This window comes from Phaethon aethereus, assembly GCF_964289735.1.
Source record: "Phaethon aethereus genome assembly, chromosome: 19".
NCBI classification, from domain to species: Eukaryota; Metazoa; Chordata; class Aves; order Phaethontiformes; family Phaethontidae; genus Phaethon; species Phaethon aethereus.
In genome coordinates this window covers 8,400,854-8,414,344 of record NC_138595.1, presented here as the reverse complement: position 1 = coordinate 8,414,344, position 13,491 = coordinate 8,400,854, and the positions used below count along the sequence as shown (strand labels likewise).

The 13,491-nt window shown below is 37.6% G+C and overlaps 1 protein-coding gene across 1 annotated transcript in view; it reads right to left on the bottom strand.

Annotated features, from left to right (window-relative positions):
• RABEP1 (rabaptin, RAB GTPase binding effector protein 1) overlaps window positions 1–13,491 on the bottom strand; it is a gene marked incomplete at both ends in the record, with an annotated part of 49,315 nt that overhangs the window by 16,835 nt on the left and 18,989 nt on the right. Inside the window, 4 exons of the mRNA XM_082008640.1 lie at window positions 2,844–2,963; window positions 9,063–9,223; window positions 10,473–10,676; window positions 12,794–12,922. Of these exons, the coding sequence (XP_081864766.1) occupies window positions 2,844–2,963; window positions 9,063–9,223; window positions 10,473–10,676; window positions 12,794–12,922 (614 nt within the window). The remainder of the gene's footprint in view (window positions 1–2,843; window positions 2,964–9,062; window positions 9,224–10,472; window positions 10,677–12,793; window positions 12,923–13,491) is intronic.

Sequence of the window (13,491 nt, the reverse complement as noted above, 5' to 3'; positions counted from 1 at the left end):
TACAGGTGCTGAAGAGAAGTTTATTTCTAGAAATCATAAATATTCAACTACCAGTGTGCAAGCAGTATTTGTATTTATTTCTGAATAAATTACTCATTAAAATTTTGCCTAGTAACATATTTGGAGTTCCTACAGTTAGGTCACAACAGCAGCAGCACTGAGTGCAGAAATGGTAAAGAAGAAAGTATCTAGTAAGAGCAGACAATGAAGCAATCCTTTCATCAGCGCTAATAAGCCAACAACTAAGTAGGATGTGGAGACGTTCAAAACACAGCAACAATATTAGTCAGAAAACATGACTATGAGGCAAGTTTGAACTAAGCCTAGGAAAAAGAGAAAACTTGGGGACAACACAAGAAAAACATTCAAACCCACGAAAGGCTGCTGCAAAAAGAAAGGAAAATCTGTCCATGGAGGCTGGGATGAAAAGCAATTACAGAAAGAACAACTAAAGAAATATGTTAGGATTATTTTCTTTTTTTGTTTTTTAAATAGCAAAGTTAACAAAGAACTGGAACCAATGTCCTGCAGCGACTGCTGAATCTCCAGGGAGAACCTTTTAAGATAGGGTTACATAAACATTTGTCAAACATGATGCTTGTGCAAGTGGATCCCATCTTGGAGCAAGGAATGGGCTGAAAGGTTTCTTTACAACACTATTCAGTTTTATGGTTTGCTGAGTCAGGATCACAAGAGATTTTATTTTAAAGGAAACAAAAGCCTTCACGCAATCCTTGACTGGCTCCACAGCACTGTAGTTCATCTTCCTCAACACAGTACAGGAGCCACAGACACAGACTCAAGAGTTCAAGACAGCCCTTTGGCTTTAACTTGCCGTTGATGGTGGGGACAGCTTCTCCTACCCTAGGATACCAAGTCTTCTGTCTGCAAGTCTTTTGGCCATTGAAATGGAGAAATCTGACTCCCAGAGAACAGGCCTTGCGAAGGATGGAACAGGGGGGAAAAAAACAAAACCAAAAAAACACCAAAACAAAAGGAATGCATTGTTTCGCTAATCCAACTGAATACTTGACAGTGAAAAACAAAATTACATGACTCAAGCAAATCTAAGGGATTTCATCATGACCAACAGAAAGGCCAAATGTATTGCTCATTCTGCAGGTGTCAGTCCTCATACCAGTCTAGTAATACAAATCATGTAAATAATACCTTGCATTTTTATAGCACTATAATTGAAGTACTGTAACAACTTCCTAAGTTCATGCTTAAACATCTCCTTGCTAGATACAAAAGAGCAACTCCTTCTCATTAGGCTAAAAAGGTGACTTGAAATAGAACTATCAGCAACTTCAGGCAGAAGGAATAATGAAGTGGAATGACCACAGGTAAGAAATAAGGGCCTAAGTTACTTTCTTTGGTAAGAACCACCATCTAAAGTGAGACTTCTTTAAAAACAGCCCCTCAATGAACAAGAAACAAAGTGATTATCCTCTTTTTTCCAAGAGATGTGTGCTTGTGTTTTACTGCACTCATAGAATGACATTCTTAGATTTTAGAGGAGCAACAGAGAAACCAATATGATTCCTGGTCCTGAAACACTATCAATTTTACTGAGGCCTTGTCAGAGTAAAGGAAAGAGGGAGACAAGAATGACCTATGATTTTTATAATGAAATTCAGCAGAAAAGTTCTAAAAGTTCTAGACTACTCTTAAGAAAAGAAGAAGAAAAAAGCAAAAGAAAAAGCATTTTGAGAGCAAGCAAGAAGAGAAGGTTCACCCTCATCTTCCCCATATTCAGCCTGGCAATGAAAAGGAAGTACTATTTGCATCAAGAGAAAAGCAGAACTACCTGGAGAACTATTATTCCTAGGAACATTTCAATCTCAAAAATTTGACCTGCAAAGCAATTCACGAAGAATCTATGAAGAAGGGAAACACTCAAGCATGGGCTCTCAATTGAGTAAAATTGCTAAGACTTAAATGAATTACATTGCTTTCCCAAATCTCAGACAGACCTCTCCAAGCTGCACTAAAAGCAAAAAAAAAAAAAAAAAAAAAAGAGAAAGAAGAATTCCAGTGATGAGCACCTATTTAAATGAAAATGCAAGTGATCCAGAAGACAAGGAAGGTATTTATTTGTATGTCTTAAAAACATCAAAACAGTAAGTTATTTTGCAATTTCAGCCTATTTGACTTTCAAGATAAAATATTTGTTACAGAAGACATCTTCATTTCTGTATAAAACAGTACATTAAATTCAACTATCCTGCAGTGACGTAGATAGTATTCACTCTGCACAGCTAGTGAGAAAGTTCAATACGGGTTCTGACATATTTGAAGAATACAGGAATGCTGGGTAAATCACTTGCATTGATTTCTTGGCAGCAACAGCCAGTATCCCTTTCTATGAATCTGAGGTTTGCTTAAAGTTTAAGATGTAAAAATTCTGGTGATATTGCCTTAGTTTTATGCCCAGGATTAGAAAATTAAATATAGCAGATATTGGATGGATGCGGATTAAAAGAATTCCACGAAATGCAAATCTTTCTGTAGCTGCAAGCACATTAATCTAAAGGCCAGACTGTTAGAGTAGTGCAACACAGCTATTTTTCTACAGGTTTTTCTTTTTCATTTCTAATGGAGCTGAAGCCACACAATTCAAGGTAAGCATAGATATCACACACACACGTAACCCAACCCTCAAAACAGAAAGACAGGAAAACATATATAGGCCAAATAACTTATTTGAACTATAGCAGAAAAGATATACATGAAGAGTTTCACAATGCACCTTTTTCTCTTACAAAATTTGATTTTACTTACTGCATCAAGCTAGCATGACGCAAGATATAAATTAGGATACAGTTACAACTCCCCCTCACCTTTGATGCTTCTAACTCTTTTATTTTTTCTTCAGCTCCTGTCAACTTCTCCTTTAGCGCTGCAATCTCTTTCTCCATAGGCATCACAACTGAACGCAGCTTCTCAGCATCTTCCTGGGCCTGAAGTTAATGTAATAAATTATGAAGAACACATTATCATTGTTTTCACCACAACAGTTTCCATCATAGGAGACATTTGGAGAAAATCTCTATGCCAACAAAAAAAGCTGACTAAACTTCCACTTTCAATATTCATCTTACTGCTATTTATTTAGTTCAGCAGTCATCTTTATGACAACAGGCTGATATTATTCCATTCACAGAAGGCAGATAAATTTTAAACCCATGGGTGGATTAGGCCATGAATATCTGCTTTTAAAGAGAATGTTAGTAAATCTGTCATTCTCAATACTTGGGAGAAAATTTACAGATCAGGCATTTCAAAATACGTACACTTTTCTGTTAAAATAGGCCTAACTGTCTTGCAACTTGTTGCCACATATTATAGCACATATTATAAAAGTGCAACACAGGAACTGCTGGGTGAGTTATTTACCATTCATTTACTTACTCACAAAGTTAAAAGAAAAAGGATCTGCACAGTAATGCATAGTGTAGCTTTGTTCTGTTTTGGAAGACCATTTTTCAACTTTAAATTACTACAGATGTAGCATTAGTTTTTGATGTTACTGTACTAGGTATTTCAAAACCTAGTATATAACAGACAATTTACTAGAAACCCCATGGTATTTTCAAAAAGTACTCCTGAGAAAGATCAAAGCAGGACAAGAGAGTAAGAAGATTGATATGAGGGGGGGGAAAAAAGAGAGTGTGACAGGTAAAAATAGCGAGAATGAAAATGAGAAATAGTGTTCAGTGTTCAAATTCAAAATTGACCTGACATCCCCATTTCTTAAATGCTCCGGCTTTCCTTCATGGATACACTAAAAACTTTCCAAGTGAAAGTAACAGCTCCCACAGACTCCACAACAGCAATCAGAACACTCAAATATTCACAGCAGTAAAATTCTTCAAGCTACAAAGAATTTAAGCAACCTAATTTGGGTTGGTTTTATGTATGAGCATTCTGAGCCTTCAATTGTTCTCTATCTTCTACTAGAGAAATTCAGCAAGGGAGGGAAGGCAGAGAACTGTGTCCCAAGCTGAAGTTTCAGAAGATGACACTTTTCCTAACCTGATCAGAGACAGCTGCTAAAAGGTAACATCCACATCTCACTTTAAATCTAAACTAGAATGCAGGTCTTACGAGGGTACTCATGTGACTTTCAGTTTCTGGTGAGCTTACTGGCAACTGTATTCTGAGCAAGACTTTCAGGAAGACAATTAGACAATATTTTTAACCATTAAAATTTTCTAAACTTAAAACTAGCAGACAAAAATCAAATAATATTGTAATATCTGTCAATTATCCAAATGCTACCGGGCCCTTGGGCTCTGAAGAGCTTTAAAGAAAACTTTATGAACAAAACAAAATTAAATTTCTTCATGTTTCATTCCCCTCTGCTACATTTTGTCACTGCTACTTTGCTTGTCCAAAGAGTACAAATAAAATCCGTGGGGAAAGCGAGGGACATCACATGATGCAGTGAATTCAATACCAGGGACATGTGACAGTGTCACACGTACATATATATCCCGTCACTTGCAGCCAGCAACTCATCAGTCATAGTTTTCAAACAGATGGAAGCAGTTCAACGTCAAAGATTGCTTTATATTTCATTTATTGTATCCGTTCAATTCATTTAATGCTACCTATAGCCAGCTCATATGGACTAAAGATAGCCCAACATTTTTAGGACTGTTGAACAAGTTTTCTCCTAATTATTCATGGTAACTGCAGGAATATTTAATCGCCAGCCTGATTTCACATGGTTCTATATTCAGTGTTGAACAACACATGCATCCACGTTGGAGCCAACGAGTTCAGAGAAACAATCTGGAAGTTCCCTGAAAGCAAAATCAGACTGTTTAACAGCAACCAACTGGAAAGATAAATTGAGGTTAAAGTTTCCACTCAAACTCTTAATGAAATGAGAATATCTATCTTGTCAAAAAATGCTATATTAGGACACTGTCACATGTGGCAAGAGGTGCCACAGCATCACATTTCCTGTGTTAAAAACACGTTATTCAGACTCCTCCAGAGGCGTGACCATTAAAACGTTTATTTCCTTCTAACTTTTTGCCAAACTAACTTTATGGTCAAAGACCAAGGTTTTATACATTATCAGCTTGTATTTATTCATCACCTAATCAAAAACAAAGCACCGAAGCCACTTCTGCCCCAGCAAAGCGTGCTTCCCCCCAGCGCAGCGGCTGAAGAACATGCTGCAAGGGATCTACAGACTACAGCACGGTCTCCACATGCAAGATGGCTCCACAGAAAGAACACGCTAAAAATGAGACCAAATCAGCACACAAAACATTGCATTGCTAGCCTGACAGCTAGCCACAGCAATCCTGAATGTCCTTTACTGTTACTCTGACCAATGCTTTCAGAAGAACAAAAACCTGGGTGGAGAAGTCTCAGGCACATACTATACCCGAATTTGCTCCTTAAAAACAAGACAAGCGTAAAATACACAGACACGATTTGAGAATCTCTCTTTAAAATAGAATGTTAATGTTCGTCTAAATCTGTTCCACTGTTCTTTATCATTACCAACGAAAACAGCTCACTGTAGATCAGATTTTATGGCCAACCCTGTCACAGAAATCAGATTATCCTCCCCTTCCCATTTCCCCGCTTCTGACTAATAAGCACACTTCATAACAGGAGGTTCGTCCTTTCACGCTCGCTCTATATGCAAAATACCTGTTCTGCAGACTTCTGCTACTCAGAGCTTGACACAACTGTGCTAAGGAGAATCTTTATATTCATCACAGCTCCAACAGAAAACTAGATCATTTCCTGAATGGAAAATGAGGCCTGAATAAAAAGGACTAGCCACATTTTGCTAGTGTGCAAGACTCATGCTCACCAAGTCATTGTCCACAGGGAGCAGAGAGGACTTGCGTGGAAGCACACGTTGCTGTGGCTAGACCGCTTTTAGAATCTGTGATAACAAAAAACTCAAAACCTATCTGGTATTATAAAGCAACAGGAAGATAGAGAGATTTTTACAAATCACCAATACATTTTCTGAATCGCTAGGTAAGCATGCTCATCGTTAGAACAAAGCATTTACCTTTTTTGAGCTGAGAGGGGAGATTTATAGAATACACACAGAGTTTTCAGCAAAAATTTCTTAGAAATTGTTGCTTTGTTATAAAAAAAAAAATCACAGAACACAAAAGTTTTCTACAGTGATTTGGCTATTTGCAACTCAAAATATATTTACATGGAAAAGCAGAACAGCTGCTTTCAGACACATCCCAGTGCATGTGTTCCACCAGACGCACTCCTTCTGACAAGGGGATGCTCAAGAACGCCAAATACCATGTTTGCAGGCTAGAGTTGGATACCTCTGGCAAAGTAGGCACAATCTAGTAAATACAGCTCAAAAGAGTATGCTTATCAAAACATTACCCACCTACTCTAAGTACTCACAAACCAGGATAAATACCATGCACACTGGAAGTCTGAGAGCACACATACCAAAACTGTACACTCAACCAAATAAACAAACTTTAAATTCAAAGAGATATTTACAGAATTGGGAACAACATTGGTTATCTATCCTTAACCTCTTTCAGGGAAAAAGCATGCAGACAACAAGCATAATCGTTAGCAATTATTGTAGACGCAGTATTACATTTCATTGATTTTCTTTGTTGTTTAAAATGGATTTTATAGCCAAATTGAACACAACTGAACTGAGATATTATCCAGGCAACGGAGCCAGAAGGTTAGTGTCCTGGACTGCAACATGTAGCTTGCAACCTTGCCGCTGCTCTGCCCATTCTTCTCACCTCACCTCTCGCTGACAATGCTAGGCAATGGTATGGTTTTCTGCTAGTTTTAAAGAAATGTGATATATTATATGCTGGTACAGCACCTACTTATAACCCAGAGAGCAGACAGGAAAGTACTTTTTTTTTATTTTTTTTTTTTTACTCCTTTGAGATTTTTGGAGATTCCTTAGAACTGGCTAGAAAACAAAAATATTTTTAAATAACTCTTTCCAAGTTTACGCCTAAAAATAAAATAAATCCATCCTTACAGTGGAGCATATAAAGATGGAGGATGAGTACAACATTGTTGGCTGAAAATGCCATTTTGCATGAGGAATTGATCACAAGTCTTCAAAGAGCATATCCCAACTGATAAGAATATCCTTTCCTACTGACTGCTGAAAGATATCCTACTGAAAGATATTTCCTACTGAAAGATATCCTTTCCTACTGACTGCTGATGCATGAATATTCATTATTTTACTAGCCAAACACAGCTTTTTGTGGGCTTAGGATTTGTTTGTTTGTTTTTTAGGTGAAATGAATGTCCTTTTTCTAATTTTGATCTAATTCTTAGTCTCCTTGAGAAAAACCTTACAGGTTTAATGACGAAGAAGATTAAAAAACCCATGCAAAGCAGTTTCAAGAATTATTTCAAGCTCCACTCTGAAGACCAGATTTACCCTTCCCCTTCATATTACATAAAGTACACATTCCTCTGCTCTGCAGGCCTATAAAGATTTCCAAGTTCATATTAATCACAGATTAATAAACTGATCACCTTTTCTTTTAGTAATACAAGGGATATTGATTTCCTTTTCAAAGGAGTATAATTGAAACTGTTTTTTACCTGCCATACTAACCTTACATGCTAACAGAGACACAGTAAAGCCACCAAGGTCAGGGCAGCTGCTCTGTCATCTGAGCAACTTGCAGCTCCAACTGCTACATGATCAGTACATTCAGCTAAAAAAACCCAAAACACACAACCAAAGAAAACCCCCAAAAACACCACCAAGTGCTGAGATTTTAGGTATTGGAAAGACTCTCTCAGTCAAGAGAGACTGTTTTCTGAAAATTCTTACTGGCAGTTTGTTGGTAATGCACTGCCAGGACTTTTACACTATGAACTCTGCATCTTCCGGGTTGTTTCTACAAGACTCACCACACCGATCCAATTTTGAACCTTCCTTCTGGCTTCAACCAAAGTCTTTTTTCCTCTTAATAGAGTTAAAACATTCTCTTAAAAACAGCTCATGTCTTAAAGTTCCAGTGGCAGTAATTCTGTAGTCAGAACGTTGGCAAATAGGCTTTACTCTGACTTCCACCTTTATAAATCAGGACTACATGAAGAGCAGTCTCACTGAATTCCAAACAGGAATTATGCAACTGCAGCTAGCAGTATTCAAGAATCTGTAAGTCTCAGAAAAAGAATTCCATTTTGCAACACTGATTGCTTGTTACAACATAGTAAAAAGAGGTAAATACTTACTATGTGGAATGTTTGTGACATTCAATACTGCATTTCTTCTGCTGACAGCAAGCATAAACAAGAAAATGCAGTGATGTGGCATATTACCAGAAGTTAGTCTACTCCTTTGTTGAATATAGGGGCATTTATTACATTAAAATTGTCTTAGAATACCTTGAAGACTACTATAAGCCTACTGAGAAGACAAATTCACTTAAATGCAAATTTTTATAGTATAATAAACAAAGATTGCAAAACATTGTTCTATTATGACAGGTTCAGTTTCCTGCCTGCCTGAAAGAGAAATACACCAAATCTTCAAACTCAACCAAAAAAAAGTAAATTTCAAACTCAACACAAGGCACCACAGTCTACTTCAGCAAATTCTTCTGTCACAGAGCTTTGAACAAAAACAGAATTTTTCCAAACTCCAGGGCAACTATCTTTCATCATCTAGAGCCTGTTATTTTATGACAGCAAGGTCCTCTATTTCCTAGGAAGCCAGCAGCATGTGTTCCACAAACATGGCTTACCTTAAAGAAAGACAAAAGACATTTTAGATACAGTGGCCAAACCTTTACAAGCCGAAGGCCAAACCTTACCATCTTCTCAGGTGCAATCCTCTTACTGAATCCACATAATCGGATACAACACCTTTATGGATTCAAATGCAGGATTAGGTCATGATGACTTCCATGAACAAAGAGCTGAATGTTGGCAGAACGAGGCTATCTGTACTTCTGAGGAATTACAGCAGGGCACAGAAATGAACTCATGCATAACACCACAAGCGTACCTTGAAACACAAACTGAAGAGCTAGATTTCAATGTACCTTTTTCATTTCATTTTCTAGGTTTTCTTCCTCTTGACCTTCAGACAGTCGCCGCCTTAACTCTGCTATTTCCCGTTCCACATTTTCTCGATATTGATTCCACTGAGCTCGCTCTTGCTCCAACCTGTGATGATACTGGAGCTCATAGTCACGAACAGTCTCTATAAAACAGTATTTTCAAAGCTTATTTTTAATGTGAGTTAGAAAACAGAGCTTTAGGAACTCCATCTCCAACCAGTCAATGATTTATCATAATTGATCAAAATTAGGACAACAGTGATCTCTCCCCTTCCCTTTGACTCTTGCTCCAAAAAACAACTACACAAGCAAAAGATTCAAAGGAACTGCATCTCAATTTATCCCATTACTAGAAAATAAACAAACCTCCAAAACTGCGTAACTCCTAATTTCAAAACAACGTACATGTCTAACATCCTATTTAGCAGCACACTTTTACTTCCAGGCACATCATCCAAACAAACTACTGAAACCCTACTTGTTTTACTCCAAAATGCAAAGGATCTAGGAACTTCTCACATAGCTTTAATTTCCCTATTATTAATATTATCCCTTCAGGTAAAAGCTGTCTTTGTTTACATACGTACAGCCGCTGGCACAACTGAGCCTTGATCTAGGTTCATGTACCTATAAGATCATAAATAAACAGAAATTTTTACACTCAGCATACATGAAGATTTGTGTTCTCTGGGGGAAAAGCATAATCAGGTGATGGAATAACTGCCATAAGGCTCAGGATATTGTGAAGCTGTTTGTGAACCTTTAAGAAAACAGCCAGTTATGGCAACAGCCTGTCCTCAGTTTACATTCTGCATTTTGTTCCTTACACATAGTTTGCCTCAGAAACGTCAACAGCTGTGCAATGTGCAAACATAACAAAGAAGAGCTCAGAACTATAAAGAAAAAACAATGACACACGACTGATACAGAGCAGCATGTTCAGTCACTAGTCTGGGGAAAAGTCCATGTGATCGTACTGCAGGGACACTTAACTGTCTGACAGCAGAACTATGTTTACACAGAAGGAGAGAAGAGAATCACGCTGTCAGCCTAAAGCCATTTTCAGACTTGTCAAATTACATGCATTATACTTATCTTTGTGGAAGGATGAAGTATCACATTCACAGTCCCTTAAAAATGTTTTATATATATATGGCAGTTCCCATCGCCATGAATCCATCTAAATTCTGTCCTCATATTAACAGAAAAAAGAACCACCAAGCTACTTTTCACAAACTTAGGAACTACGCTTCATCCGTCACTTCTGTAGCCCAGTTCTGCCAAGTCATGAAAAGCAGCTATCCATATTCTGTGCCAAGAGCAGGCACAAATCACTAAACGCACACGAAAGAGGTGTCCGATCTTAGCAGCGGCAGCTTGCCTGGTTGTTACCTTTCATAATAGCTTGTAGTGAAGCTACTTCTTCTTGCCACTGTCTCTTCACCTCATCGATAGCTTCCTGCTTTGTATTCTCCGATACTGTAGCTATAGCTTTGATGTTCTCCATTTCAGCATGAGCTTCCATCAGCTGGGTTCGCAATTGTCCCAGATCGTCTTGGGCTGCTTGCAGCACTGCATTTTGTCTTTTCAGGTCCTCTGAAAAGTAGTAGTATTTACATTTAGCTTGATTAATTAATTCAACCTGAAGAGTATCCATAGTTGGTATAGCAAAGAACAGCGCTCTAACAAGGGGGTGAAGGAAGTACTGATATTAAAGCATTTACCTGTAACAACCAAACAAACTTTAGTAGGTGGCTTTAGTCTTTCCTGACCTTGCTTGTCCTTGCCTTTTATTAAAAAAATACCTTCTCATGGATGCAGCCACAAAGCAGACACTGTTGATATAACCTATGAATCAATATACCTGATGAAAGTGAACTCTGCTTTTAACTAGCTCCCTATTATTTAACTTATTCTGGTAATGAATCCAGAAAAGATAAGAACAACAGACAGACAGTTCTTTCCCCGTTTTTGTCACAAACTTGGTCCTGAATTTAGATAGAACACTTCATATTTCTTTAACAAAAACACTCTCCACTACCTGGAGCCCACATAAGAAACTATGCAGCCTAATTTGTTCTTTACCATGACTTTGCTAAAACTAAGCTTCTACTAAAAAAAGGTGATACATTCAATGGAACATCCACTATTTCTCTATTTATTGCAGCTATAAACAGAAATTAAACTAATTTCACATTATCCTCCTGATTTTTCAGTTAATCTGAAGCAAAAAGCTCTGGAAGATACATATTATGCAGTTCATGAGAAAAACACTAACACAAAATACAGTTTTATGCCCACATAGCCTATTTCAATGGCAATCACTTTTAGCAGAAACATCTGGCCAGTGTACAATAAAAAGCAAGCTATCTCCATTTATTTCCCTCAGTACCAAAATGCTTAATCCATCCTGGTGCCCAGCACCTTACCCTTTGATAGAGAATATGGAACCCCGAGCTAATCGGGTACTCAAAAGGGCATTAATCCTTGTGTAAAAAACCCCAAGATCTTATTACTTAGTGCGCAAATGACAGTAACAAGGATGGGCTGCCACAGTCCCAATGTACATTTAGGAAAGAGTCTTGAAGAACAGGGAGGGGGAAAAAGCTTGGGGCGTGGAGGCGGGAATTATGTAATTGCTTGTATATTATCCTCTGGTATTCTTTTACTTCAGTACATGTGAAAGTTGGGATTTATTTCTTTTTCTTCGCTCGTCACAATATATTTTTATTTTCTGTTTCTGGACTGTTCTGAAAGAGAGAGAATTACTGCTGATGTCATCAGCAGTGTCTTGTATCTTAAATTTCCTTTCATCCAGCTGTTAGAAATACAAAGAAATATGCCTTCTGTATGATCTGATCTTCATTATGCCTGTTGTATTTCTGCTCTCATAAGCTTATACAAGCAGCTGCAGTCTTAATGCATTATTTTTTTGGCTTTGCTTTCATATGTTAAGGACAGGAAAATCATCAGGATTAGAAATAAATCAATTTGGCTCTCAGAACAGCAGCCATCTCTACTCTCCAATTCTTCATCAGATATTTGAGCTCATATGGTTTAAATTTTCCTATAAAGACTGTGACTGAAATAGATGCCCTTGGCTGGTATTAAAACTTTTATAATGTTTGTCTGCGTATATTCTACTTCAGACGGAAATTTAAGACAAATTAATACTACATAAAAAAGCCATCCACGAAGTACAAACAGCACAGCATCTAGACTATGTCTTTTCACTTACCAGATCAGCTGCTGTTCAGAGAGAACGAGCACACCATGATTTCAGAATATTAGCACTAAAACTCAGTGGTGGTGTTTCTATGTGTCCATGCAGGCAAACCTTTAAATTAATTCTAAAAATTCATTCTAGGAAGCTAAATAGCCACCTATTGAATTTTACTCTCTGTTTGTCTCTTATGTTCTTATGTGTCTGTTTAGAAGACCACTGCCACTTTTTCATTTTTGACAGATCAGAAATAACAATCGTGCTGGATATGCAGTCGACTATCCCAGTACTGGGAGAAAAATCCCTTAAATCCTAATTATCCTTACACAACTTTAAAAAAAAAAACAAACAAAACACAAGAAAGTATGTGCTGTGCATAGGCAAATGGGGAGTAGTAGTTGGCATTACAGTTGTTATTCTTCATACAGGGATTATTTGAAGCTCAAGTTTAACTAAACTTCAGAATAATTCAGAGAATCAAGAACCTTACCTTCCTTAGCCAAGTATAACTCCTTAAATTTTGCTCTCTTTTGATTAAACTCTTGCTCAAGTTGCTGCTTTGTGCGCAGAAATTCTGCATTGACCTTTTCCAATTCTGCTACCCGTTGTAGAAGAGCAACTAAAATTAAAACAGAAGATAAGGTACATCACTAATGGTTAAGGCATCCCATTCTGCAACTTTGAGGTTCGGGGCTTATTCTTTTTACAATATCTTTAGTCATTAGCTCAGCTGTTGCCCCATGATAGATCAGGACAGCTAGTCAGAGTCCATTAAGTAATAAGGGAAGATAAATTTTCTTAGACTGAAGCACCAAACTGTAACAAACAACTTCACAGCACTAAAGGTGCATGTGGCAGGGAAGTCTGTAGAAAATAGCCAATCTCCCAAAGAAAACCATAATATCTTATATACAATAAAGGAAAAAGAAAAAACAAAACTCCACCCAACCCAGCACCAGAATTCTTTCTATTGGTGCTCCTTTCCAAAACACTGGGAATTTAGTCACCAGGCACAGGAACTGTGTGTGAAGTCTGAACAACAAAGCACGAAGTTCTCAAAGGCTGAGGTCAAAGAAAACAGTGACAGCTGCTCAGCTAACAACCACAGAAGAACAAAGCACAGAAAACCCCACACACTAAAAATGTGATGCGTTATCTTTCCTGTCTTCAGTTCTGCATGTTCACCAA